General features: G+C 39.5%; 1 protein-coding gene across 4 annotated transcripts in view; it reads left to right on the top strand.

The window, feature by feature from the left end:
- The first annotated feature begins 410 nt into the window (after positions 1-410).
- The window catches only part of LOC115173269 (tuftelin), a 33,725-nt gene continuing 9,281 nt past the window's right edge, over positions 411-24,854 (top strand). The window contains exons 1-5 of one of the 4 annotated variants that reach the window (XM_029731206.1): positions 411-509; positions 23,954-24,031; positions 24,118-24,215; positions 24,297-24,394; positions 24,660-24,722. In XM_029731206.1, coding sequence (XP_029587066.1) covers positions 24,362-24,394; positions 24,660-24,722 — 96 coding nt within the window. In that variant the 5' untranslated portion in view covers positions 411-509; positions 23,954-24,031; positions 24,118-24,215; positions 24,297-24,361. Of the gene's footprint in view, positions 510-23,953; positions 24,032-24,117; positions 24,216-24,296; positions 24,395-24,659; positions 24,741-24,854 lie in introns of all 4 variants that reach the window. The other 3 variants (XM_029731203.1, XM_029731205.1, XM_029731204.1) reach the window with 3 other exon arrangements.

Genomic DNA, 24,854 nt, shown 5'->3' with positions numbered 1-24,854 from the left:
TAATTAGTCAATATATACATTTTCAAGTACATATCTGTGCACTCCCCTCAAACAATAGCATTGTATGTTTTCACTGTAATAGCTACTGTAAATTGGATAGTGCCGTTAGAAATGAAAGCTTTCTGCCCAAATAAGATGTATATGTCCTGGGAAATGTTGTTACTTCATGCTAATCACGTTAGTGCACGTTAGCTCAACCGTTCTGACAGTGGGACACCGATCCTTAAGAGGCTGGCTATTTCTTCTCCCATCTAGTGTTCCCCAGTGCACCGCCATTCTTCTCCCTGTAGGGGGAGCTAGTCCTGTCTGGGTTGTAGGTGGGAGCTGCATCGTCTGGTGGAACAGGGCTGGGCTGGTGACTGAGCCTCACCCTGCCATGTAAGGCAAGACAGTATGTTCCCATACTACAGTAGGTTCCCATTCTGAGTCTCACACACACACCGACAGACACACAGTCGCAACAGTCAGATCATCGTCAGGAAGGCCCACGGACAACTGCTCTGATACAGGTACATTGAAAATGGGTGGCTTGTGAGACTGGTAAAGGTAAAGCTACTCTAGACTAGTGTGCTGACAGTTTAAAGTAGAGCTCTGGAGTGTTTCTATATAAAGGTTTGTTTTCTTGCTGTTTGTTTTACAGTAATAGTGTTAACCTGTGATTTGGATGTAAAGGTACTTATTATTGTAGTAGTGGTGAGAGCTTTTAAACTACAGTTATTCTCAGGTGTGTTTATGTAAATGTTTGATTGCTCTTAGACAAGGAGACAATGGTTTTTGATACTGACTTCATATCAGTAATCGTGTTAACCTGTGACTGTATGAGAGCATATTTTAATGCTGAGTTGTCATATAAGAAGTTCCTCTAATGTAAGCAGCAATGCTAACATTTTGGGATGGTTGAATATGATGATGTTAATTTTGTTTCCATAATCAGAATTTGTATAGATGGGATTAGTCAATGGGGCTCTGTTGAATTTCCACAAGTATAATTGATTGTATCCTTTGTCAGGAGACATACATACATACATACATGCATGCATGCATGCATACATACATACATACATACATACATACATACATACATACGAGTACCAGTCAAAGGTTTGGACACACCAACTCATTCAAGGGTTTTTCTTTATTTTCTAGATTGTAGAATAATAGTGAAGACATCAAAACTATAAAATAACACATATGGAATCATGTAGTAACCAAAAAAGTGTTAAACAAATCCAAATATTTTATATTTTTGACTCTTCAAAATAGCCACCCTTTGCCTTGATGACAGCTTTGCACACTCTTGGCATTCTCTAAACCAGCTTCACCTGGAATGCTTTTCCAACAGTCTTGAAGGAGTTCCCACATATGCAAAGCACTTGTTGGCTACTTTTCTTTCACTCTGCGGTCCAACTCATCCCAATCATTTCAATTGGGTTGAGGTCGGGTGACTGTGAAGGCCAGGTCATCTGATGCAGCACTCATCACTCTATTCCTTGGTAAAATAGCCCTTACACAGCCTGAAGGTGTGTTTTGGGTCATTGTCCTGTTGAAAAACAAATGATAGTCCCATTAAGGGCAAACTAGATGGGATGGCGTATTGCTTGCAGAATGCTATGGTAGCCATGCTGGTTAAGTGTGCCTTGAATTCTAAATAAATCACTGACGGTGTCACCAGCAAAGCACCATCACACCGCCTCCTCCATGCTTCTCGGTGAGAACCACACATGTGGAGATCATCCGTTCACCTACACTTACGTTTGGGGGTGGGGGAGTTTTTCCCGGGCTAAAGACAGCTATATCGGTCCACTAATACAGTACTAGTAAAAGCCTAGTGCACTACTTTTTTAGTGGGTGCTGCACCCTCAGCACCCCCTACTACCCGCGAGTATGGAACGATCCAGTAGCAAAGTAGTATCAGCCAGGCTAAGCTGAATGTTCAGATATTACAGATGCCGTATCTTAATTTGATCATCCTTGTTGCAGGAATTTTCCTGCAATGCAGGAAATGCAAACTTGTAGTGTATTCCAGGTTTAAAAAGACTTCCAAGGTTTGTAATTTCCACTTTAAATTTCAGACTTCAATTGCCCTAACGAAAAATCTATCAACCACTACAAAAAAAATTCCATGATTTATAATCCACATAATAATTCCCATTTCCTGCTGTGAAAAAATGTGTCAAATTAAGATACGGCATGTGTACTACAGAATAATTTAGTGTATCCCTTAAACAGCAATAAATTGTTAATGTCTGTATTGTGCCTGTGCTTTTGGACTTGATAGAATCACAAAAGGGAGTTCCAGATCATTTTTATGGCTTACCTGGGATGTGATTCAGTATTGGGGCTCCCAAGTGGCGCAGCGGTTGAAGGCTAGAGGCGTCACTACAGATACACTGGTTCGAATCCAGGCTGTATCACAACCGGCCTTGATTGGGAGTCCCATAGGGCAGCGCACAATTGGCCCAGCGTCGTCCAGGTTTGGCTGGTGTAGGCCGTCATTGTAGATAAGAATTTGTTCTTAACTGACTTGCCTAGTTAAATAAAATTATAATTACATTATTGTGCTGTTGTAAACCATTAGTTGTTTTGGCTAAAGTATGGAGCTTCACACTTATGAACAGCATGGTTTTTCTGACTTGAGATGAGTGTATGTATAACTCCTGCATACATGTAGATCTTCCATTGCTTTTAATAGCCCAATATGAAGAGAGTTTGAGTAATTTGCTACTGAGAGCCCAGCTAGCACATTTGGTTCCTTGGAAGTTGTGGGAACGTATGTTTTTCCCATTGGTTCTGTGAACGAAGCCATAAGTTTCCTCACCGATAATCTTTTTTTTTAAACGTTCTAAGAAAACTGCTCATTTTAGTCTATTCAAACCATAGAGATTAGATAGAGGACTCATCTTTGTATCTGTGCCATTTATAGCGTCTGTAACAGCACGGGCAGCGCCATTGAGGCTATCTCCATTTTGAAGCAGTCAATTTTCTTCACGATTGGCTGATCCCTCCTGATGACCTGGTTGACACCAACAGGGTCACCAGGAGGGATCAGCCAATGAAGTTGGAAGTCCCACCCAGTTGACTATATTAAAATGGTGGAAGCCCTCAATGGTGCTGCCCATGCTAATATGTCCTTTGGGCCACTAGAGGCCTCTATTATTTTCTATGATTCAAACAGACCCCATTCCAAAGGAAACAAGCACTAATTTCAGCTGTGGCCAATTAGGGAGAGCGGCCAGCACACCTGAACACACTTAACAGGATTGAGTTTTGTTGATGCTGAGACCGTGATATATATTACTGGAACGGTCTATGAACGTTACTAACGTTATCTTGTGGTTTCCATGGAAAGTGTTCTTAACATTCTTGGAAAAATTTGAGAACATGACTCTAAATAGAACATGAGGAAACGTCATGCTGAAGTACTGAAATTACCACAGAAGAACTGCCTGTATCTATTTTAAAGGAAACACTTTGAAGTTTGTGGAAATGTGAAATTATTTTAGGGGAATATAACACATTAGATCCGGTAAAAGATTATACAAAGAAAAAAACATGTGTTTATTTATTATTATCTTTGAAATGCAAGAGAAAGGCCACAATGTATTATTCCTGCTTAGGCGCAACTTAGATTTTGGCCACTAGATAACAGCAGTGTATGTGCAAAGTTTAAGACTGATCCAATGAACCATTGTATTTCTGTTAAAAATGTATCAAGTCTGCCCAAATGTGCCTAATTGGTTTATTAATACATTTTTAACGTTCATAACTGTGCACTCCTCAAACAATAGTGTGGTATTCTTTCACTGTAATAGCTACTGTACTGGACAGTGCAGTTAGATTAACAAGAATGTGAGCTTTCTGCAAATCTCAGACATGTCAATGTCCTGGGAAATGTTCTTGTTACTTACAACCTCATGCTAATCACATTAGCACACGTTAGCTCAACTGTTCCGCGGAGGGGACACCGATCCTGTAGAGGCTAATAACACTGTGATAAAGTGATTAAAGTTAACGGTAATTGGCTTATGGAAGCACTTCTCTAAGCGAGAGAAAGGTATATTAAATATTTCTATATAAGCTACCATTTCTATTCTTGTTCCTAATGATATAGGCCTAGGTGTAAAACAGCCAAGGTGATAGAGCAACAACCCTGGAATAAAAAACTATGTTTAGGGTGGAGAGAGGGTTGGTTTTACAAGTTTACTCACTCTGGATTGTCAGTACTGCATGTGTTCTTGGCTGTCGTACCATGGCTGTGTCGGAATCGATTGTGAGTTGAACTTGAGTATGCCTTCACATAAGGGAGTGCCCGGGGTTGACTTGCGGTCGGCTCTGGCACAGCCATGACACGATACAACAGGATATAACGTGATGCCTGAGACAAATATTTATTTGCAGTCATTAGTGGCCGTTAGAATCTATGTTCCTTTTTCCTTCTTTTGTCGGAATACAACAGGATATAAATGAGGACTACATGAAATATGTCTTGCATGTAATGGACATTCAACAAAAAAAAGGGACTGGTCTTGCGATATATATATAGGTTGTTTTCTCTTCCAATTGAATCCAATGAACTGAGCAGGCTGGGCTGACATGCTTTTAGCCTTGCTAGGACTTTCAAATATGAGCCTGCATGTATAAGATTGTGCTGTTATTAAATATATTAATATGATCTATTATTGTTACTCTTCTTTTTCTGACCGTTTTCCACATTTGGTTAGTTCTCTTAGATATTTATGTTATAATGGGACTGCCCATATTTCCCTCTGGCGGCCAAGGGTTTGCCTTAGGACGCAAAGGTGCATCATGAGTCAGGGAGATGGTCTGGTGGTCTTAGTGACAAGACCTAGATATGGGGGAGGTTTTAGTGGGTGGAATATTAGGACAATTGGAGGTTTACAAAGTTGCAGCTACAGTATGCTTAACAGTGCAAATTATTATGGTACAGCAATATTGACACTTATTAAATCATCATTGTGCTTTTTAATGCTAAGTTTACAAACATTGGTTGTGATAAGTATAATTGAAACTTGGGTATCATTATGGTAAGTGTGGAAATAAGTATAGCAAGTTATGAATGCAATGGCTTAGCAGCCAGCAGCATACCACCCTGCATCCCACTGCTGGCTGGCTTCTGAAGCTAAGCAGGGTTGGTCCTGGTTGGTCCCTAGATGGGAGACCAGATGAGGCACTCTTTCCTCAGGTCTAAAAAAAAAATGCCCTGTTTAGGATGCCGTCTTTCGGATGAGATGGGTGTCGTGGCTCTCTGTGGTCACTATAGCTTCCATGGCACTTATCGTAAGAGTAGGGGTGTTAACCCTGGTGTCCTGGCTAAATTCCCAAGCTGTCCCTCATACCATCACGGCCACCTAATCATCTCCAGCTTACAATTGGCTCATTCATCCCTGTAACCATTCCCCAGGTTGTTGCTGTAAATGAGAATGTGTTCAGTCAACTTACTTTAAATATGCTATTGGATCAAAAACAGATCTGGCTAATCTATATGGGCCAAATAATGATGATCCACACTTTTTCAAAAATATATATATAATAATTATTGAGCTCACAAGCAACGGAAGAATCTATTATTATGGTGGAAGATTATAATACGGTTTTAAGTACCTCAATGGATCGTAAAGGAAATCATTCTACAAACTATCACCCTCAAGCACTTAAGGAGATAAGATCATGGATACATTAGAACTTGTGCATAAACAATTGAAAACCCCTGACCTATTGAGATATACATGGAGGAGGCTTAATCAAGCTAGTCGTCTTGATTCATTCCTTATCTCGTTCTTGCTGGCATCAAAAGTAAAAAAAGTTTTTTAAAAGTATTATTAGGAGACCAAATGCGATCGGATCACCATCTAATTGGCCTCCATATAATTCTTACAGAATTTCCACGTGGACAGGGATATTTGAAATTGAATCAAAGCCTATTGGATGACAATTTGTTCTTAACTAAGACAAAATAAATCAGAATTTACTTTCTTTTGTACAACATAGGTCCAGCAGATCCCCTTATTGTATGGGACACTTTCAATACAATACTAAATCATTAAAACAAAAGCAGTTTAGGTCAAAAGAGAGACTAATAAAGGAAATAGAGGAAGTAACAGCGCAGGTAGATGGTAATGGAAACTGTACTATAGAGGCACAAAATAGGAATAACAAAGAAATGGAGGTACTTATTCAAGAACGATCAAGTGTAATGTATTACAAAATAAAGCGAATTGGATGGAAAATGGGGAAAAATGCACAAACATTTCTCTTGAATCTTCAACACAGAAATTCTAACAAAAATAATTTACAGAAACTCGTTACAAATGAGTTACCCATGATTCACTAAATTATATTTTGAAAGAGGAAGCAATATATTTTAAGCATGTTTTCTTTTCAGTCTCCTCCATTTTCACTGAATGATGTTAACTGTAAGGATTTCTTTCCTAATAATAATAATAATAATAATAATAATAATATAAAATTAACAAATTTACAGAAAGACCGGTGTGAACGCCAACATACAGAAGAGGTACTTTGAGGGAAAAAAAATATTTTCAGTCTGGAAAAACACCAGGGCTTGACGGTATACCAGTAGAGGGATATCAGACCTTTTTTGATGTACTCAAAGATCCATTATTAGCATGTTTTAATTACTCTTATACAAAATGGTAGACTTTCAGGTAGTCAACAAGGTGGCCTGATTTCATCACTACTAAAACAGGACCCAGGTTCAATGTTACTTCAATATTATGATGCGAAAATCCTGGCGAAATGCATAGCATATAGAATAAAAGGTTATACCAGATATTGTTCATCCTGACCAGACAGGTTTTTTACATGGATGGTATATTGGGGATAATATACAACAATTACTTGAAACAATTGAACATTACAAAACACTGAAGATACCAGGTCTGGTCTTCATAGCAGATTTTGAAAAGGCATTTGATAAAGTACGATTAGAATTTATATATAAATGCGTTGAATACTTTAATTTTGGTGAATATCTTATACAATGGGTTAAAGTTATGTATAGCAACCCCAGATGTAAAATAGTAAACAATGGTTACTTCTCAGAAAGTATTGAACTTTTAAGAGGAGTTAAACAAGGCTGTTCGTTGTCTCCATATCTATTTATTATGGCCATTGAAATGCTAGCAATTAAAATTAGATCCAACAAGAACATCAAGGGGTTAGAACCTCTTAGAGACCCCTTCGTGCTCAGATCCCGTTAATGGGATTGATTTTGACAACAGCCAGTGAAAAATCAGAGCGCCAAATTCAAAACAGCTAAAATCTCATAATTCCATTTGCTCAAACAATCAACTATTTTACACCATTTTAAAGATAAGACTCTCGTTAATCCAACCACATTGTCCAATTTCAAAAAGGCTTTACGGCGAAAGCATAAAATTAGATTGTTAGGACATAAACTTCAGAAGAAAAACCACACAGCCATTTTCCAAGCAACTGGATGCATCACAAAAAACAGAAATACAGCTAAAATATTCACTAACCTTTGATCTTCATCAGATGGCACTCATAGGACTTCATGTTACACAATACATGTATGTTTTGCTTGATAAAGTTCATATTTATATCCAAAAACCCCATTTTACATTGGCGCGTAATGTTCAGAAATATTTTCCCTCCAAACCTTCCGGTGAATGAGCACAATGAGCACACATATTACAGAAATAATCATCATAAACTTTGATCAATATACAAGTGTTATGCACATAATTATAGATACACTTCTCCTAAATGCAACCGCTTTGTCAGATTTCAAAAAAGGTTCACGGCGAAAGCACAATTTGCAATAATCTGAGTACAGCCCAGAAGACACCAACAACAAGCAAACAGAAACCCGCCATCTTGGAGTCAATAAAACTAAGAAATTACATTATAAATATTCACTTACCTTTGATTATCTTCATCAGAAGGCACTCACAGGAACCCCAGCTCCACAATAAATGTTTGATAAAGATTATCTTTATGTCCAAATACATCCATTTTGTTCGCGCGTTAGGTTCACTATCCAAATCCACAAGGCGCGTGCTTACTTAGTCCTGACGAAAAGTCAAAAAAGTTATACTACAGTTTGTAGAAACATGTCAAACGGTGTACAGAATCCATCTTTAGGTTGTTTATAACATATCTTCAATATAATTCCAGCCGGACCTATCCGTTTTCTTTAGGAATTAATATGAACTCAGCTCGCTCCCAAGTCCCTGCGCGTGACTGAACCCATGCCTTATAATGGGACGCCTACTTCCTTGGGCTGTTATTCCCTTCAAATTCACCATAGAATCCTCAAACAAGGTTCTAAAGACTGTTGACATCTAGTGGAAGCTTTAGGAAGTGCAAAATGAACCCTAAGTCACTGTATACTGTAAAGGCAATCACTTGAAAAAACTACAACCTCAGATTTCCCACTTCCTGGTTGGATTTTTCTCAGGTTTTTGCCTGCCATATGAGTTTTGTTATACTCACAGACATCATTCAAACAGTTTTAGAAACTTCAAAGTGTCTTCTATCCAAATCTACTAATAATATGCATATCCTACCACCTGGGCCCGAGTAGCAGGCAGTTTCATTTGGGTACATTTTTCATCCGGCCGTGAAAATACTGCCCCCTATCCCTTAACCAGCCCACACACACTAGAGACAACAACCCTGTTGACAATGCCTAATCCATCCATTTTGCGGTGTGTATCAGAAGAATAATCATTCCTTACATTTTTTATGTTGAGATGAATTGTTTTTAAAATGTAAAAGGGTAATAACGATTAGTTTATAATCATAAAGGCCTATTCCAATAGAGAACCTAGGAAGGTTTTTAGTTATATAATCCTTTATCCTAGCCATATAATACATCTATTCATATTTATTAAGTTTTATCTTAAAAGCTAATCATTCCGATTCACATCGGCGAACAATGGACACACTTTAAAACAGTTTAAGTCATAGTATACCCGACCTCTACAATTAGGACATACAGTTGAAGTCGGAAGTTTACATACACATAGGTTGGAGTCATTAAAACTCGTTTTTCAACCACTCCACAAATTTCTTGTTAACAAACTATAGTTTTGGCAAGTCGGTTAGGACATCTACTTGGTGCATGACACAAGTCATTTTTCCAACAATTGTTTACAGACATATTATTTCAGTTATTCATTGTATCACAATTCCAGTGGGTCAGAAGTTTACATACACTAAGTTGACCATGCCTTTAAACAGCTTGGAAAATTCCAGAAAATTATATCATGGCTTTAGAAGCTTCTGATAGGCTCATTGACATCATTTGAGTCAATTGGAGGTGTACCTGTGGATGTATTTCAAGGCCTACCTTCAAACTCAGTGCCTCTTTGCTTGACATCATGGGAAAATCAAATGAAATCAGCCTAGACTTCAGAAAAATAACTGTAGACCTCCACGAGTCTGGTTCATCCTTGGGAGCAATTTCCAAACACCTGAAGGTACCACGTTCATCTGTACAAACAATAGTACGCAAGTATAAACACCATGGGACCACGCAGCCATCATGCCGCTCAGGAAGGAGACGTGTTCTGTCTCCTAGAGATTAACATACTTTGGTGCGAAAAGTGCCAATCAATTCCAGAACAACAGCAAAGGACCTTGTGAAGATGCTGGAGGAAACGGGTACAAAAGTATCTATATCCACAGTAAAACGAGTCCCATATCAACATAACCTGAAAGGCCGCTCAGCTTGGAAGAAGCCACTGCTCCAAAACCGCCATTAAAAAGCCAGACTACGGTTTGCAACTGCACATGGGGACAAAGATCGTACTTTTTGGAGAAATGTCCTCTGGTCGATTGAAACAAAAATAAAACTGTTTGGCCATAATGACCATCATGTTTGTAGGAAAAAGGGTGAGGTAAAAAAACCTTAGTATTTCAAATGTACAGTCTTCAAATTAAATACATTTTTAAAAAAGGTCACCCTCCAGTCTTCCTGCACCATGGTGGGCCAGCTACCAACCTTTGTCCACCACTGGGGGCTGGCCCCGCCAGCAGGGGGGCCAACACAACCTCTGCTTGTGGCTGATCTTGCCGAGAGACCAGCTACCAACTCCAAGCGGGCGGTCATGTGCCTTTTACTGAGGAATGGCTTTCGTCTGGCCACTCTATCATAAAGGCCTGATTGGTGCTGCAGAGATGGTTGTTCTTCTGCAATGTTGTTCCATCTCCACAGAAGAACTCTGAAGCTCTGTCAGAGTGACCATTGGGTTCTTGGCCACTTCCCTGACCAAGGCCTCTCTCCCGCGATTGCTTAGTTTCGTGTTCTTGGGGACCTTCAATGCTGCAGGCATTTTTGATACCCTTCCCCAGACCTGTGCCTCGACACATTTCTGTCTTGGAGCTCTACGGACAGTTCCTTCAACCTCATGGCTTGGTTTTTGCTCTGACATGCACTGTCAACTGTGGGACCTTTTTATATAGACCGGTGTGTGCCTTTCCAAATCATGTCCAATCATTTGAATTTACCACAGGTGGACACCTGAGCTCAATTTCGAGTCTCATAGCAAAGGGTCTGAATACTTATGTAAAGGTATTTCTGTGTTTTTTATTTTAAATACATTTGCAAAAATGTATAGAAACCTGTTTTTGCTTTGTTGTGTGTGTAGATTTGAGGATTTTTATTTATTTAATATATTTTAGATTAAGGCTGTAATGTAACAAAATGTGGAAAAAGTCCAGGCGTCTGAATATTTTCCGAATGCACTGTATGTAAATGTGATATTTCATAGTTTTTTTAAATAAATTTGCAATAAAGTCTCAACCTTTTTGCTTTGTCATTATGGGATACTGTGTGTCGATTGATGAGGGGGAAAAACTATTTAATCCATTTTAGAATAATGGTGTAACGTAACAAAATGTGGAAAAAGTCAAGGACTGAATACTGAGTGCACTGTAATCAAATCAAATTTTATTGGTCACATACACGTGTTTAGCAGATGTTATTACGGTTGTAGAGAAATGCTTGTCTTTCAGACAGTGCAGTGATATCTAACAATTTCACAACATGTACACACAAATCTAAGTAAAGGAATGGAATTAAGAATATATAAATATGGATGTGCTAGTGATGGCTATTGAACAGTCTGATGGCCTTGAGATAAACTGTTTTTCAGTCTCTCGGGCCCAGCTTTGATGCACCTGTGCGACCTCACCTTCTGGATGATAGTGGGGTGAACAGGCAGTGGCTCGGGTGGTTGTTGTCATTGATTATCTTTTTAGTTTGTCAGTGATGTGTATGCTGAGAAACTTGAAGCTTTCCACCTCCGCTACTGTCCCGTTGATGTGGATAGGGGGGTGCTCCCTCTGCTGTTTCCTGAAGTCCACGATCATCTCTTTTGTTATGTTGACGTAGAGTAAGAGGTTATTTTCCTGGCACCACACTCCCAGAGCTCTCACCTCCTCCCCATAGGCTGTCTCGTCATTGTTAGTAATCAAGCCTACTGTTGTGTCGTCTGCGAACTTGATGATTGAGTTGGAGGCGTGCGTGGCTTCGTAGTCATGGGTGAACCGGGAGATCAGGAGAGGGCTGTGCAAGCACCCTTTTGGGGCCCCAGTTTTGAGAATAAGCGAAGTGGAGGTGTTGTTTCCTACCTTCACCACCTGGGGGTGGCCCATTGGGAAGTCTAGGACCCAGTTGCACAGGGCGGTGTTCAGACCTAGGGCCTTGAGCTTAATGATGAGCTTGGAGGGTACTATGGTATTTAATGCTGAGCTATAATCAATTAACAGCATTCTTACATAGTTATCCTCTTGTCCAGATGTGTTAGGGCAGTGCAATGGCGTGCATTGTCTGTGGAGCTATTGGGCCGTAAGCAAAGAACTGTAACTCAGTAAAATCTTTAAAATTGTTGCGTTTTATATATTTGTTCAGTGTATACGTTATAGTATTTTGTAGACTTTATTGTACTATTCACAGTAAAGTCTGCAAAAACACAGTGAATACTAGTGTTTACTGCAGTATACTGAAGAATTTACAGGTAACTATATAAATACTGTAGTAAAATAACTGTACTGCCCTACAAAGGCAAAGTACAGGAACTACGTAAAATATTTAATTTCAAAATCTGACTTCAAAGTGAGTAATTTTTGGTACTTCATGAATTATTCTGAAAGTCTGGCTTGTTCTTGTGTCAGGAAACTAAATTCCACATTAATCAGATATTACACCCGGACCTTACAAAATATCAAATATGTTTGACCGAATTTGCAGATACTGCACTTTGCCTTATACACTATGGTAATTTATGTAGTGTTTTTGCAGATTGTAGTATACTGTAATATTTACTCTAGTATTTACTATATGTTTTTGTTTTACTATCTTTGACATAGAGGTGCAGGCTTTCTCCTTGAGAATACTAAAATATTCTACAGTATACTACAACATTCTATAGTAAGCACTACACATGTTCAATGGATACTACAGTGTGTAGTATAATATTCTACAGAATTATGTAGTAAATACTGTAGTATTCAATAGTAAACTGTAGTATTTTGTTCATGTGGGTGGTACAGGCCCCAGGCATCTGTGCCTCTAGACTTATAGGTGCCTCTTTTTTAACTTACAGCTCAGGACATGTGGGTACATTTATCAGGCTGTAAATATAAAGTTAGATAAAAGGACCTCACATTTACAAGTATAAGTGTATACATGTTCATATATTTCCCAACATATATTTATAAAACAAAGCTTGCCTATTATATTTTGAAGCCTAAGGTTTGTTTTAAAGCTAAAGTTCAGTGTGTCTTGAAGCTCGATTGAGCAATTACTAAGGGATTCAGAACAAACTTGGTTGGATGGGACTTTGTATTTTATGTGTTTATGTGTATGGGATGTTCTTCTGTATCACATGCTTTTCATGTTTGCCTTTGAGCAATGTGCATGTATGTGTGAGTTAATCACCATAATCAAACTATAAGTGCTTCATTAACAGTAAAAGCCGTAACAACCAAGCACAAACTCCTGTTTACTCTGTCAGACAGCCAAGTCATACATACAAAACCCCCCTTGCGGAATTTGGAACGCTAAAACATTTTACATTTACATTTTAGTAATTTAGCAGACGCTCTTATCCAGAGCGACTTACAGTAGTGAATGCATACATTTCATACATTTTTTTCCCGTACTGGTCCCCTGTGGGAATCGAACCCACAACCCTGGCGTTGCAAACACCATGCTCTACCAACTGAGCCACAAAACAAATCTCTGCCATGCAATGACTGTGAGAGAGCCAGAGAAGGAGTGTGTGGGGAAGGAAGAGAACATTGTGTCTCTGTGTTAGAGGCATGTGAGCACTGGGTGTGGTGTGGCTATACACTCTCTCTCGCTCTCTTTCTCTCTAGCTCTCTCTCTCTCTCCATCTGTCTTTGTGCCTCTGACTGAGATAAGCCCTGGGGCTGTCGCTCCCTGTGATCTCAAACTCTCATAGTGCAGGGAGCTGGCTGGAACAACCACAACTGATGGTTTAGTGTTTTTTACAAGCCCTGCCGTTACACACAATACATTCTTAGAGGGAGAAAATCATTAAGGTACATGCTATACAACTTAATCTAGCTTGCCAACTTCAATCTAGGACTCTTATTCAACCACCACACAAATACTGTAAATACAGTACACTCAAAATGGTGCACACCCTGATACAAACATAACTATGCAAATAAACATTACATCGATGCATAACCTGTACTCTATCCTCACACATGCATGCAAATGGTCACATTCCTATGTACATTTTACTGTAGTACATGCTGTTTCTCAGTAGTCGTCACACTGTATCTTGATAGCTAATATCCTTGTCCTTGGGCGGTGCCACATGCAGTGCTCCACCCTTATCAGGCATCTCCTATTACAGCTGAATCTTCTATTATGGCTCACATGGTGAGTCAGATGGACTCATCTCCTGTCTTCACTCTTATTCATCACTTCTTCTACCCTCTATGGATGGATGATGCCCCAGCCTATTCCACTTAAGGCAGAATGCTCCTGTGCAGACAAGCCACTGCTTGGCTGGCTCCCCTATTATAGTCAGAGGATCTGCAGTTATGGAGCCACTCATTTGCAGGATGTGGTTTGAGAATGACTGAGTTTGTTTTCTTTGCGTTACGGTATTTTTTTGTATGTTTCAGTTATTATGACGCTATCTTCCAGTTCCATGCAGGTCATAGGTCACAGACATACAAAAATGGCTCACTTGATTGGAGCATAGTCCTTGTAGCATCAAAATTGGGGGTTTGATTCCTGTATGCCTATGAGTGTTAACTGTAAATGCCTGCTATATGACTAGGCTATATAATTACATAGACATGCAGGGTGTTTTAGAGTGAGTGACTCTGTGTGATCCCACGCTCCCTCTTTTTAAACAAACATGTCTGTTCTTTACCATAATTACATTATTGTAACTTTGATTTGCGCTAAGACCTAGACTACAGTACTTAGTATCACTGCAATACGTCCTCGTGCTGTGTGTGTTGCAGTCAGTGTTTTGTTGTTGGTGTGTTGTTTGCTGGTATGTCCTCCTCACTCCTAACTGGTAACAGATTGTGGTATGCTGGGAAGATGTTGTCAGAGCCTGACACTATCATTATGATTACTGTGCTGTAATCACAGCTGTTGCACTCACGCTAAACAATTAGGGATGTGAATAGGTGTATGTACAGTATATATTTTTTAGGAGGACATTTTTGTATATTGGAAAATAATAAGCTCAAAGATGTTGATAATAACATCTCTCTGTCTCGTGATTTTACCATTACAAATGTGATACAACTGAAAAAGGATGGATAAAGTAATTTATTTAAGGTACTTTATAGGATTCCAAAGCTATGTGCCTTAGGATGTGGTAGGAGAGTCACACCTGTCCTAAGACACTTATGGAAATGCTTTGTTGTGAGTAAAAGAAGCCTACTGAAATATACCTTTTGTGTGAAAGAAGCCAATAGAAATTAGTGTAACCAAGACACATTTAGCTTGGCTGGATACAGATATCAAACGTATAACAGAGTCAATCCATTTGAATTCAATCCATTTTTCACAGCACCCCTTTTGATTTGAATTAAACTTTCCATACATATTTGCCCATTGTAGTAGTGCCAAGAAAGTGACTTTTTGGACCTGAATGCCAATACATTTAAGAGATAAACTGTGTGGTGAGCTTTCTGGTGCCAAGAGCTGTTGAGGCATCACCCAAGTGGGTGGCATACTCTGTGAAGGATGAGTCCAGTAGCAATATGACTCAGGCTGGTTCCCAGAGTAGCCGTTTACATGATCATCACCAGACTCTTCATCAAGCATCTACCTGACCACCTTCCTAGAATCAAGTCATGAACTGTCCCTCTCTTTGGAGGATGCATGAACTCAAAAGACTTGGCCTCTATTGGTTGACCCAACTATAGTTACTCATGATGATCTATTACTTGTTTGTTTTTTTTTGCTTTTGAAGCGCTTTGAGACATGAGAAACACTATAGAAATTTAAGAAATGTATTATTATCAAGGTGCTCAAAGTTGACCCATTTTGCATAGCCCAGCATACCATGAGACATCCATGTCTTTATCACTGGAAAAGATAAACAGTTGAGTTTGATATCATATAAAAGCTTACAAATAGGGCTTTCAAACTATTACGTAATTTCTGGGGGAAAGGTTTTTTATAAAAAAATGTCCTTTAAAGGTATAACATACAGTTGAAGTTGGAAGTTTACATACACCTTAGCCAAATGCATTTAAACTCAGTTTTTCACAATTCCTGACACTTAATCCTAGCAAAAATTCCCTGTCTTAGGTCAGTTACGATCACCACTTTATTTTAAGAATGTGAAATGTCAGAATTATAGTAGAGAGTGATTTATTTCAGCTTTTATTTCTTTCATCACATTCCCAGTGGGTCAGAAGTTTAGCATTGCCTTTACATTGTTTAACTTGGGTCAAACATTTTGGGTAGCCTTCCACAAGCTTCCCACAATAAGTTGGGTGAATTTTTGCCCATTCCTCCTGACAGAGCTGGTGTAACTGAGTCAGGTTTGTAGGCCTCCTTGCTCTCACATGCTTTTTCAGTTCTTCCCACAAATTTTCTATAGGATTGAGGTCAAGGCCTTGTGATGGCCACTCCAGTACTTTGACTTTGTTGTCCTTAAGCCTTTTTGCCACAACTTTGGAAGTATTCTTGGGGTCATTGTCCATTTGGAAGACCTATTTGCAACCAAGCTTTAACTTCCTGACTGATGTCTTGAGATGTTGCTTCAATATATCCACATCATTTTCCTGCCTCATGATGCCATCTATTTTGTGAAGTGCACCAGTCTCTCCTGCAGCAAACCACCCCCACAACATGATGCTGCCACCCCCGTGCTTCACGGTTGGGATGGTGTTCTTCGGCTTGCAAGCCTCCCCCTTTTTTCTCCAAACATAATGATGGTCATTATGGCCAAACAGTTCTATTTTTGTTTCATCAGACCAGAGGACATTTCTCCAAAAAGTACGATCTTTGTCCCCATGTGCAGTTGCAAACCGTAGTCTGGCTTTTTTATGGCTGTTTTGGAGCAGTGGCTTCTTCCTTGCTGAGCGGCCTTTCAGGTTATGTCGATATAGGACTCGTTTTACTGTGGATATAGATACTTTTGTACCTGTTTCCTCCAGCATCTTCACAAGGTCCTTTGCTTTTGTTCTGGGATTGATTTGCACTTTTCGCACCAAAGTACGTTCATCTCTAGGAGACAGGACGCGTCTCCTTCCTGAGCGGTATGACGACTGCGTGGTCCAATGGTGTTTATACTTGCATATTGTACAGATGAACGTGGTACCTTCAGGCGTTTGGAAATTGCTCCCAAGGATGAACCAGACTTGTGGAGGTCTACAATTATTTTTCTGAAGTCTTGGCTGATTTCTTTTGATTTTCCCATGATGTCATGCAAAGAGGCACTGAGTTTGAAGGTAGGCCTTGAAAAACATCCACAGGTACACCTCCAATTAACTTAAATGATGTCAAATAGACTTTCAGAAGCTTCTAAAGCCATGACATCATCGTCTGGAATTTTCCAAGCTGTTTAAAGGCACAGTCAACTTAGTGCATGTAAACTCTGACCCACTGGAATTGTGATTAAGTGAAATAATCTGTCCGTAAACAATTGTTGGAAAAATTACTTGTCATGCACAGAGTAGATGTCCTAACCGACTTGCCAAAACTATAGTTTGCTAACAAGAAATTTGTGGAGTGGTTGAAAAACAAGTTTTAATTACTCCAACTTAAGTGTATGTAAATTTACAGTTGAAGTCGGAAGTTATCTAAAAATACGTGAACTCACAATCTCATATGGTGTAGCTTATTTACATCTAAGGTTTTTGTGTTTGGATGAGACACAACATAGACACAACATGCTCTTGAATACAGGATGGATGTCATGTTTGGGCTAATAAACTTTTTCAAATTGTACCTCAAAGATATTTGGAGGTCCACACATCAGAGAATGTTGGCTTGAATGGGAATATCTGTTGTTTTCAATTATGCTGTCAATCATCCATAGGAAACCTATTGAAATCATAGAAATATAGAAAATAGAATATACATGACTGTTTAAGTTGACATTCGACAGTGGGTGGTACTGGCGGTCATCTTTGTGGTAGTAATTCTAAGTTAAAATTTCAATTCAATAAAAATGTCAATGTTGAAGTGGCGGTATAAGAATTCTATTTATATGATTGAAATGACACCAACCCTGTATTCAAGAGCATGTTGTGTCTCAACCAATGGGCACAAGACAAAAGCCTCAGATGAAATGCGGTCTAAGCTACAACATATGCAAATAAAAATAATCTGAGTTTAAGATAATTTACTTTAAAGGTTTACAAATTATTTTTATTTAAATAAACTTAAAGCAATAATAAAATTGTTTTGATTTTAAATGATGTCAAACTCAACCATATATATTTTCCAGTGAGGAATACATTGTCTCATGGTCTGGTGGGGTATACACAATGGGTGAACTTTGAGCATCACAACCTCCTGAATATTTTGGCATTCAGGTCCAAAAAGTCACTTTCTGACCACTTCTTCCTTGAGCAAACATGAGAAGTTTTGTTTAAATCAAAAAAGTGAGTGAATTCAAATGGATTTACCCAATATTCATCCATAACCAGTTTTCGTAGGAATAAACCACAAAACCTACTTCTCCAAAACTAAGTGAATCTAAATAATATACACATACAAATACTTACTGAATTTGAAGAGTCAAGCCTGGTTTATCGATTAACCATTTAGCAGTGCCAGGTACATTGTTGTCTGTCCTCAGAGCAGATGTGTGGAGGAAGGGAGCTTTTGTAAAACTCTGTTAGGAGCTGTGTCCAGTCATGATCACAAAGAGATTTTAGAATCCGTTTGTTCATACAGTGCATTAAGAAAGTATTCAGACCCCTTGACTTTTTCTACATTTTGTAACGATACAGCCATATTGCTCCTCCAACACCATGCTTCACCGTAGGGATGGTGCCAGGTTTCCTCCATTCAGGCCAAAGAGTTCAATCTTGGTTTCATCAGACCAGAGAATCTGTTTTCTCATGGTCTGAGTTCTTTAGGTGCCTTTTGGCAAACTCCAAGTGGCTGAGGAGTGGCTTCCGTCTGGCCATTCTACCATAAAGGCCTGATTGGTGGAGTGCTGCAGAGATGGTTGTCCTTCTGGAAGGTTCTCCCATCTCTACAGAGCTTCTCTGGAGCTCTGTCAGAGTGACCGTCATGTTCTTGGTCACTTCCCTGTTCAAGGCCCTTCTCCCCCGATTGCTCAGTTTGGCCGGGCGGCCACCTCTAGGATGAGTCTTCGTGGTTCCAAACTTCTTCCATTTAAGAATGATGGAGGCCACTGTGTTCTTGGGGATCTTCAATGCTGCAGAATTTTTTGGTACCCTTCCCCGGATCTCTGCTTCGACACAATCCTGACTTGGAGCTCTACGGACAATTCCTTCAACTTCATGGCTTGGTTTTTGCCATGACATGCACTGTCAACTGCAGGACCTATATAGACTGGTGTGTGTGCCTTTCCAAATCATGTCCAATCAATTGAATCTACCACAGGTGGACTCCAAACAAGTTGTAGAAACATCTCAAGGATGATCAATGGAAACAGGATGCACCTGAGCTCAATATCTAATCTCATATCAAAGGGTCTGAATACTTATGTAAATAAGGTATTTCATTTATTATTATTTTTTTGACATTTGCAAACATTTATAAAAACCTGTTTTTGCTTTGCCATTATGGGTTATTGTGTATAGATTGATCATTTTTATTTATTTAATCAATTTTATATTAAGGCTTGAACGTAAAAGGGAATGGGTCTGAATACTTTCCGAATGCACTGTATATCAGTCATGGGAAAGCAGGACGGAGACAGGTGTATAGATTTAGAAATATTATGAGACATCTCCTTCGCCTAGAGTTGATCAGGCTGTTGATTGTGGCCTGAGAAATGTTGTCCCACTCCTCTTCAGTGGCTGTGCGAAGTTGCTGGATAATGGCGGGAACTGGAACACGTGGTCGTACACACAGGCCATGGAAGAACTGGTACATTTTCAGCTTCCAGGAATTTTGTACAGATCCTTGCAACATGGGGCCGTGCATTATCATGCTGAAACATGAGGTGAGGACGGAAGATGAATGGCACGACAATGGGCCTCAGGATCTCGTCACTGTATCTCTGTGCATTCAAATTGTGTTCGTTGTCCGTAGCTTATGCCTGCCCATACCATAACCCCACCACCACAATGGGGCCATCTGTTTACGATGTTGACATCAGCAAACCGCTCACCCACATGATACCATCTGCCCGGTACAGTTGAATCCAGGGTTAATCTGTGAAGAACATGTGGATGGATTATTTTAGCAAAGGAGAAATGCTTACAAACAGGGATGTAAACACATTTGTGCACAAAATTTGAGGAAAATAAGCTTTTTGTGCGTTTGGAAAAGTTCTGGGATCTTTTACTTCAGCTCATTTCAGCACTTTGTGTTTGTATGTGTGTGTGTGTATATATGTATGTGTGTGTGTGTGTGTGTGTGTGTGTGTGTGTGTGTGTGTGTGTGTGTGTGTGTGTGTATACATAAATGTTTATGTGGGTGTAGGTAGGTAGGTAGGTAGGTAGGTAGGTAGGTAGGTAGGTAGGTAGGTAGGTAGGTAGCAAACAAATATATTGGGGATTGGAATGATGCAGAGATTGATGGAAGTAACAAGCTTTCCACAATATAAAAATAAAACACTTTACATGTTGCGTTTATATTTTTGTCCAGTGTACATAGAACTAATGGGGTCTATATCAGTGGTTGTCAGTGCCGTTTAAAATGAGGGAGGCCTTTTTTTCATGAGCATGGCCTTATTTCTATAACAGCATATTGGATGACTCTCAACAGCGATAGGTTTAGGCTACTACATGATACTCAAATTTCCCTTATACCCATCATGAGGTTGCTACAACTTAGCCTATGAATGAAATTTTACAATGTGGGTGCAAACAGTTTGAGAGACAAATTTGATGTGACAGACAGTGACATATGGAAAGACAGTGACATGCAGTACCGCCTTGCACACTCTTGCCTGCGTCTAGCTGATATAGGGTGTAATCATTAGTCCAACAGTTGCAAACGAGAGTTTCTATTGGACAAATTCAGGTATGTTTATTTCCATTTTGTACCATTTACTTCTGTTTAAGAAACTTTTTCAACAGAATCGTCAGAAAGAATACACCCCTTATCGAGCGTAAATTTCATTTTCAGTTCACAGTTCATTTTCACAGCAACCACGTTGTATTCCTTCTCGCATTCATGCGCTCTCCTCCTCTCACCTCTTCCCTTCAATTGTGGACTTCAAGGCACAACACATCGGCTGTATGTGACCAGGTTAAATAACCTTTCCAAACCAAACCACTACACACAGCCTACATTGTTGTCTCCATATTAGCTAAAGTAACATCATAGTCAGCATAGCTAATAGTGGGTTTACGTTAGTAAACCCACTACACTCATGCAGTAACGTAACTTTCTAAATGTTTTACAATTTACATTTTTATGAAATTCACTGAGCAGGATGGTCCTCCCCTTCCTCCTCTGAAGAGCCTCCACTGGTCTATACTGAGCTGGAGGAAGGGAGAGTGGGGTATAGAGGAGGTCGGACAAACACATTCAGGCTTGTAAGGGAACAAATGCAGGCACACACAAAAATCCACAAACACACCTCTTCACGTCTCTGTACACACACTGTACACACAAGTTCAGGAAGGTTCAGTATAAATAATATAAACATGGATTAACTGTATAGAAACTCTCTATAGAGGCAGGATCAGAGCAGACAGTGAGATCTGGAGAAGCTGCCTTTACAGTAATGTTACGTAACGCTTAAACCACTTCTCCAAAAACTATTCACTCTCTTAATTCATGTGGAACTGCCATTTATAGTGTTTTATTTTTGCTATTCAGACTGATGCTAAAGCAGTTAACCTCCCTTATTAAAAAGGGGTTTTCCCCAAAGAGAATGTTTGTTTATTTTTTAGGAAAGACTCAAATTATGTAACCTTATGACAATTAAATGACACATGTTTAAGACCATAGAAAGAAATTATTTGAAACATCAAAAGTTCTAAGTTTAAGTGTTTAAAACTCATTTGATAAGACTCCTTTTTTATTTAACCTATATTTAACTAGGCAAGCCAGTTAAGAACAAATTCTTCTTTACAGTGATGGCCTACCGATGGTCAAACCGTGACGACGCTGGGACAATTGTGCGCCGCCCTATGGGACTCCCAATCACAGCCAGATGTGATGCAGCCTGGATTCAAACCAGGGACTGCAGTGACACCTCTTGCACTGAGATGTAGTGCCTTAGACCGTTGCACCACTCGGGAGACTGAAATTATCCCACTGGGCACAGACATCAGTTCAACATCTAGTTTTAGTTGAGTTTCCAACTAACGTGAATTCAACAAGAAATCAACAAAAAATGTCACCATGTCATTGGATTTAGGTTAAAGGTTTGGGGGAAAAATACTAAATCCCCTTACGTTGATGACTTTTTGCAAATCCACGTTTTCAACTTTTTCCACATTGTTTCAACGTTATCACATAGATTTTTTTGTTTGAAATTACGTGTTAACAACGTTGTGTCACGCCCTGATCTGTTTCACCTGTTCCTGTGATTGTCTCCACCCCTCCAGGTGTCGCTTATTATCCTGTCTCTCTGTGGCAGTTCGTCTTGAATGTTTAGTCAAGTCAAACAGCGTGTTTTTCCCGTACACCTTTTTGCTATTCTCCTTTTTCTTGTCCTCCTGGTTTTGACCCTTGCCTGTTTCTGCACTCTGTACCCGCCTGCCTGACCATTCTGCCTGCCTTGACCACGAGCCTGTCTGCCACTCTGTACCGCCTGAACTCTGATCTGGTTTTGACCTTTTTGCCTGTCCACGACCATTCTCTTGCCTACCCCTTTGGATTATTAAACATCTGCTTCCAGTGTCTGCATCTGGGTCTCACCTTGTGCCTTGATACGTTGATTCGACCAGTCTTTGGCCAGTGGGATGATTCCAGAATATACCATTGTTACTCAACCATAATTTTTCAATAACTTAAGCAATGTCCATTTAATTGTAAATAATATAAGGAGGATCACCTGAGTTAATTCACATATTGTATGTCATAAATAAAGATTTACTAGAGTAACAGGTATTTTGACCACATTGAAATCTATGCCTTATTTATGATAAAGTACCGTAAATTCCGGACTATAAGCCGCAACTTTTTTCCCACGCTTTGAACTTTGCGGCTTAAACAATGACGCGGCTAATATATGGATTTTTCCCGCTTTCAAATTTGTGAGTCCTGACAACGTGGAGCATTGTCAAAAAATCCACTATCATCAACGGGTTTCGAAAGGCTGGACTGCTGCGTGTTGAAGAGGGTTCAGCGGGGGATTTGCCTCCGGATGAAAGTGACGAGAGCAACAATGAAAACGATCAAATATCGGATGAAGCAATTCTGAGGCTATTCAACTCCGACACCGAAGGAGATGATTTCAGTGCACAGGAGGAGGAAGATGGTGACCCATAACTTTCTTGGTAGGCTACTGTTTACTGGTAATTTTTTATTTTTTGTTACAAGCCGTGTTTCGTTAAAGCTTATTTATTTTTGTTACAAGCCCTGTTTCGTTAAAGCCTATTTATTTTTGTTACAAGCCATGCTTCGTTAAAGCCTATTTATTTTTGTTACAAGCCGTGTTTCGTTAAAGCCTGTGTAAAGTTAATTTGTTTCAATGTACCGGTAGGCACCTGCGGCTTATAGACATGTGCGGCTTATTTATGTTCAAAATACTATTTTTTTTTAATTCAGTGGGTGCGGCTTATATTCAGGTGCGCTTAATAGTCCGGAAATTACGGTACACGTTTTCATATTCAGTCCATACAGTAGAGAACAAATAGCCTATTAACAGTATATATTGCTATGCTGTCAACATTTTGCTGGTATTGCCAAGGGGACGGGACACAATTGTGAAGTGACAGCCATCCCTAATGTGGAATGTGTTGCTATTTAAGGTCCTACAGTACTTAGTTGGACTGGTTTGACTTTTCTAGTTAGTTACTGTAATTTTAGGTCAGATCCAGAGTTGGATTAGAAAAGCGGTGCGGTGGAAACAACAGGCAGTCAGTGTCTGCGTCCCAAATGGAACCAGCACCATTTCAACTTCAACATCATCCAATCACCAATTCTTAGTCTAATACAGTGACAACTAAAAGACACCAACAACAATTTACTCCAATCAACGTAAGCTAAATATGAAATGGTTTGCTACGGGCGTTAATAATGTCATAATCTTTTTGACAAGACAACATCAGATATATACAGAGACAGAGGGGTGCTTAGTCCTCTTGCCTCTGATTTCAGATTGGGTGCAGGCTGCTCAGACTCACTCTACAAGCACAGAATCAGTCAACCCAGTCATCAGAACAGTTCATTGACAAGGTACATTGATCATTCTTTTTATTCTCACTATTACTAAATAATAATCAGGATTATATTGTATTGTATTCGTACTCTATTTCTCACAGTCACAGCCACAGTGAATACCAGTCAACCAGTGAATACCAGACTAGCCAGAGGCTAAATCTGATCCCACCTTCGGGAAGAGAAAGTAGAGGTCCTTAAGGTGTGTATGAGCAAGTTTAAGCCTGTGTGCATTGGTGTGTATGTGATTTCAGAGCTTCCCTTGACTAACAGAATACCCCAGCTCTATTGTACAGGTGTACCTCGAGTCCCACAAACAGAGAAGGAGAACACCAGCAGAGTGTCAAGATGCTGACAGACGAGGTGTCTCAGATACAGGAGGTCAGTGAGTGCTGCCATCTTGATTTAGTTTTCTCTGTACCAGCAATATGGGAGAATGACTCAACAATTCACAGTGGGTGGGGTTCTGTTGAAGGACGGAAATTAATGGGTGGATTGGGTGTACAGAGGAAGGGTGTGTGTTGTTGATGTAAAGTCCTTCGTGTGTGTGTGTGTGTGTGTGTGTGTGTGTGTGTGTGTGTGTGTGTGCATGCTGGTGTAGTGGAAATAAAATGTATAATGTGTGTTATGTATTGTCTCTCTTTAGGTTCGGTACTGTCTGAAGACCTTAAGGGAACAGATGGCCTCCAGACAGAATAATAACAACAAGGTACAATGCCTTCAGGAGGTATTCATACCCCTTGATTATTCCACATTTTGTTGTTACAACCTGAATTCAAAATTAATTTAAAAAAAATGTTGTCACCCATCTACACATAATACCTCATAATGGCAAAGTGAA

The sequence above is a fragment of the Salmo trutta genome, chromosome 34, assembly GCF_901001165.1.
Source record: "Salmo trutta chromosome 34, fSalTru1.1, whole genome shotgun sequence".
Taxonomy (NCBI): domain Eukaryota; kingdom Metazoa; phylum Chordata; class Actinopteri; order Salmoniformes; family Salmonidae; genus Salmo; species Salmo trutta.
This window is presented reverse-complemented; position numbering and strand designations above follow the sequence as displayed.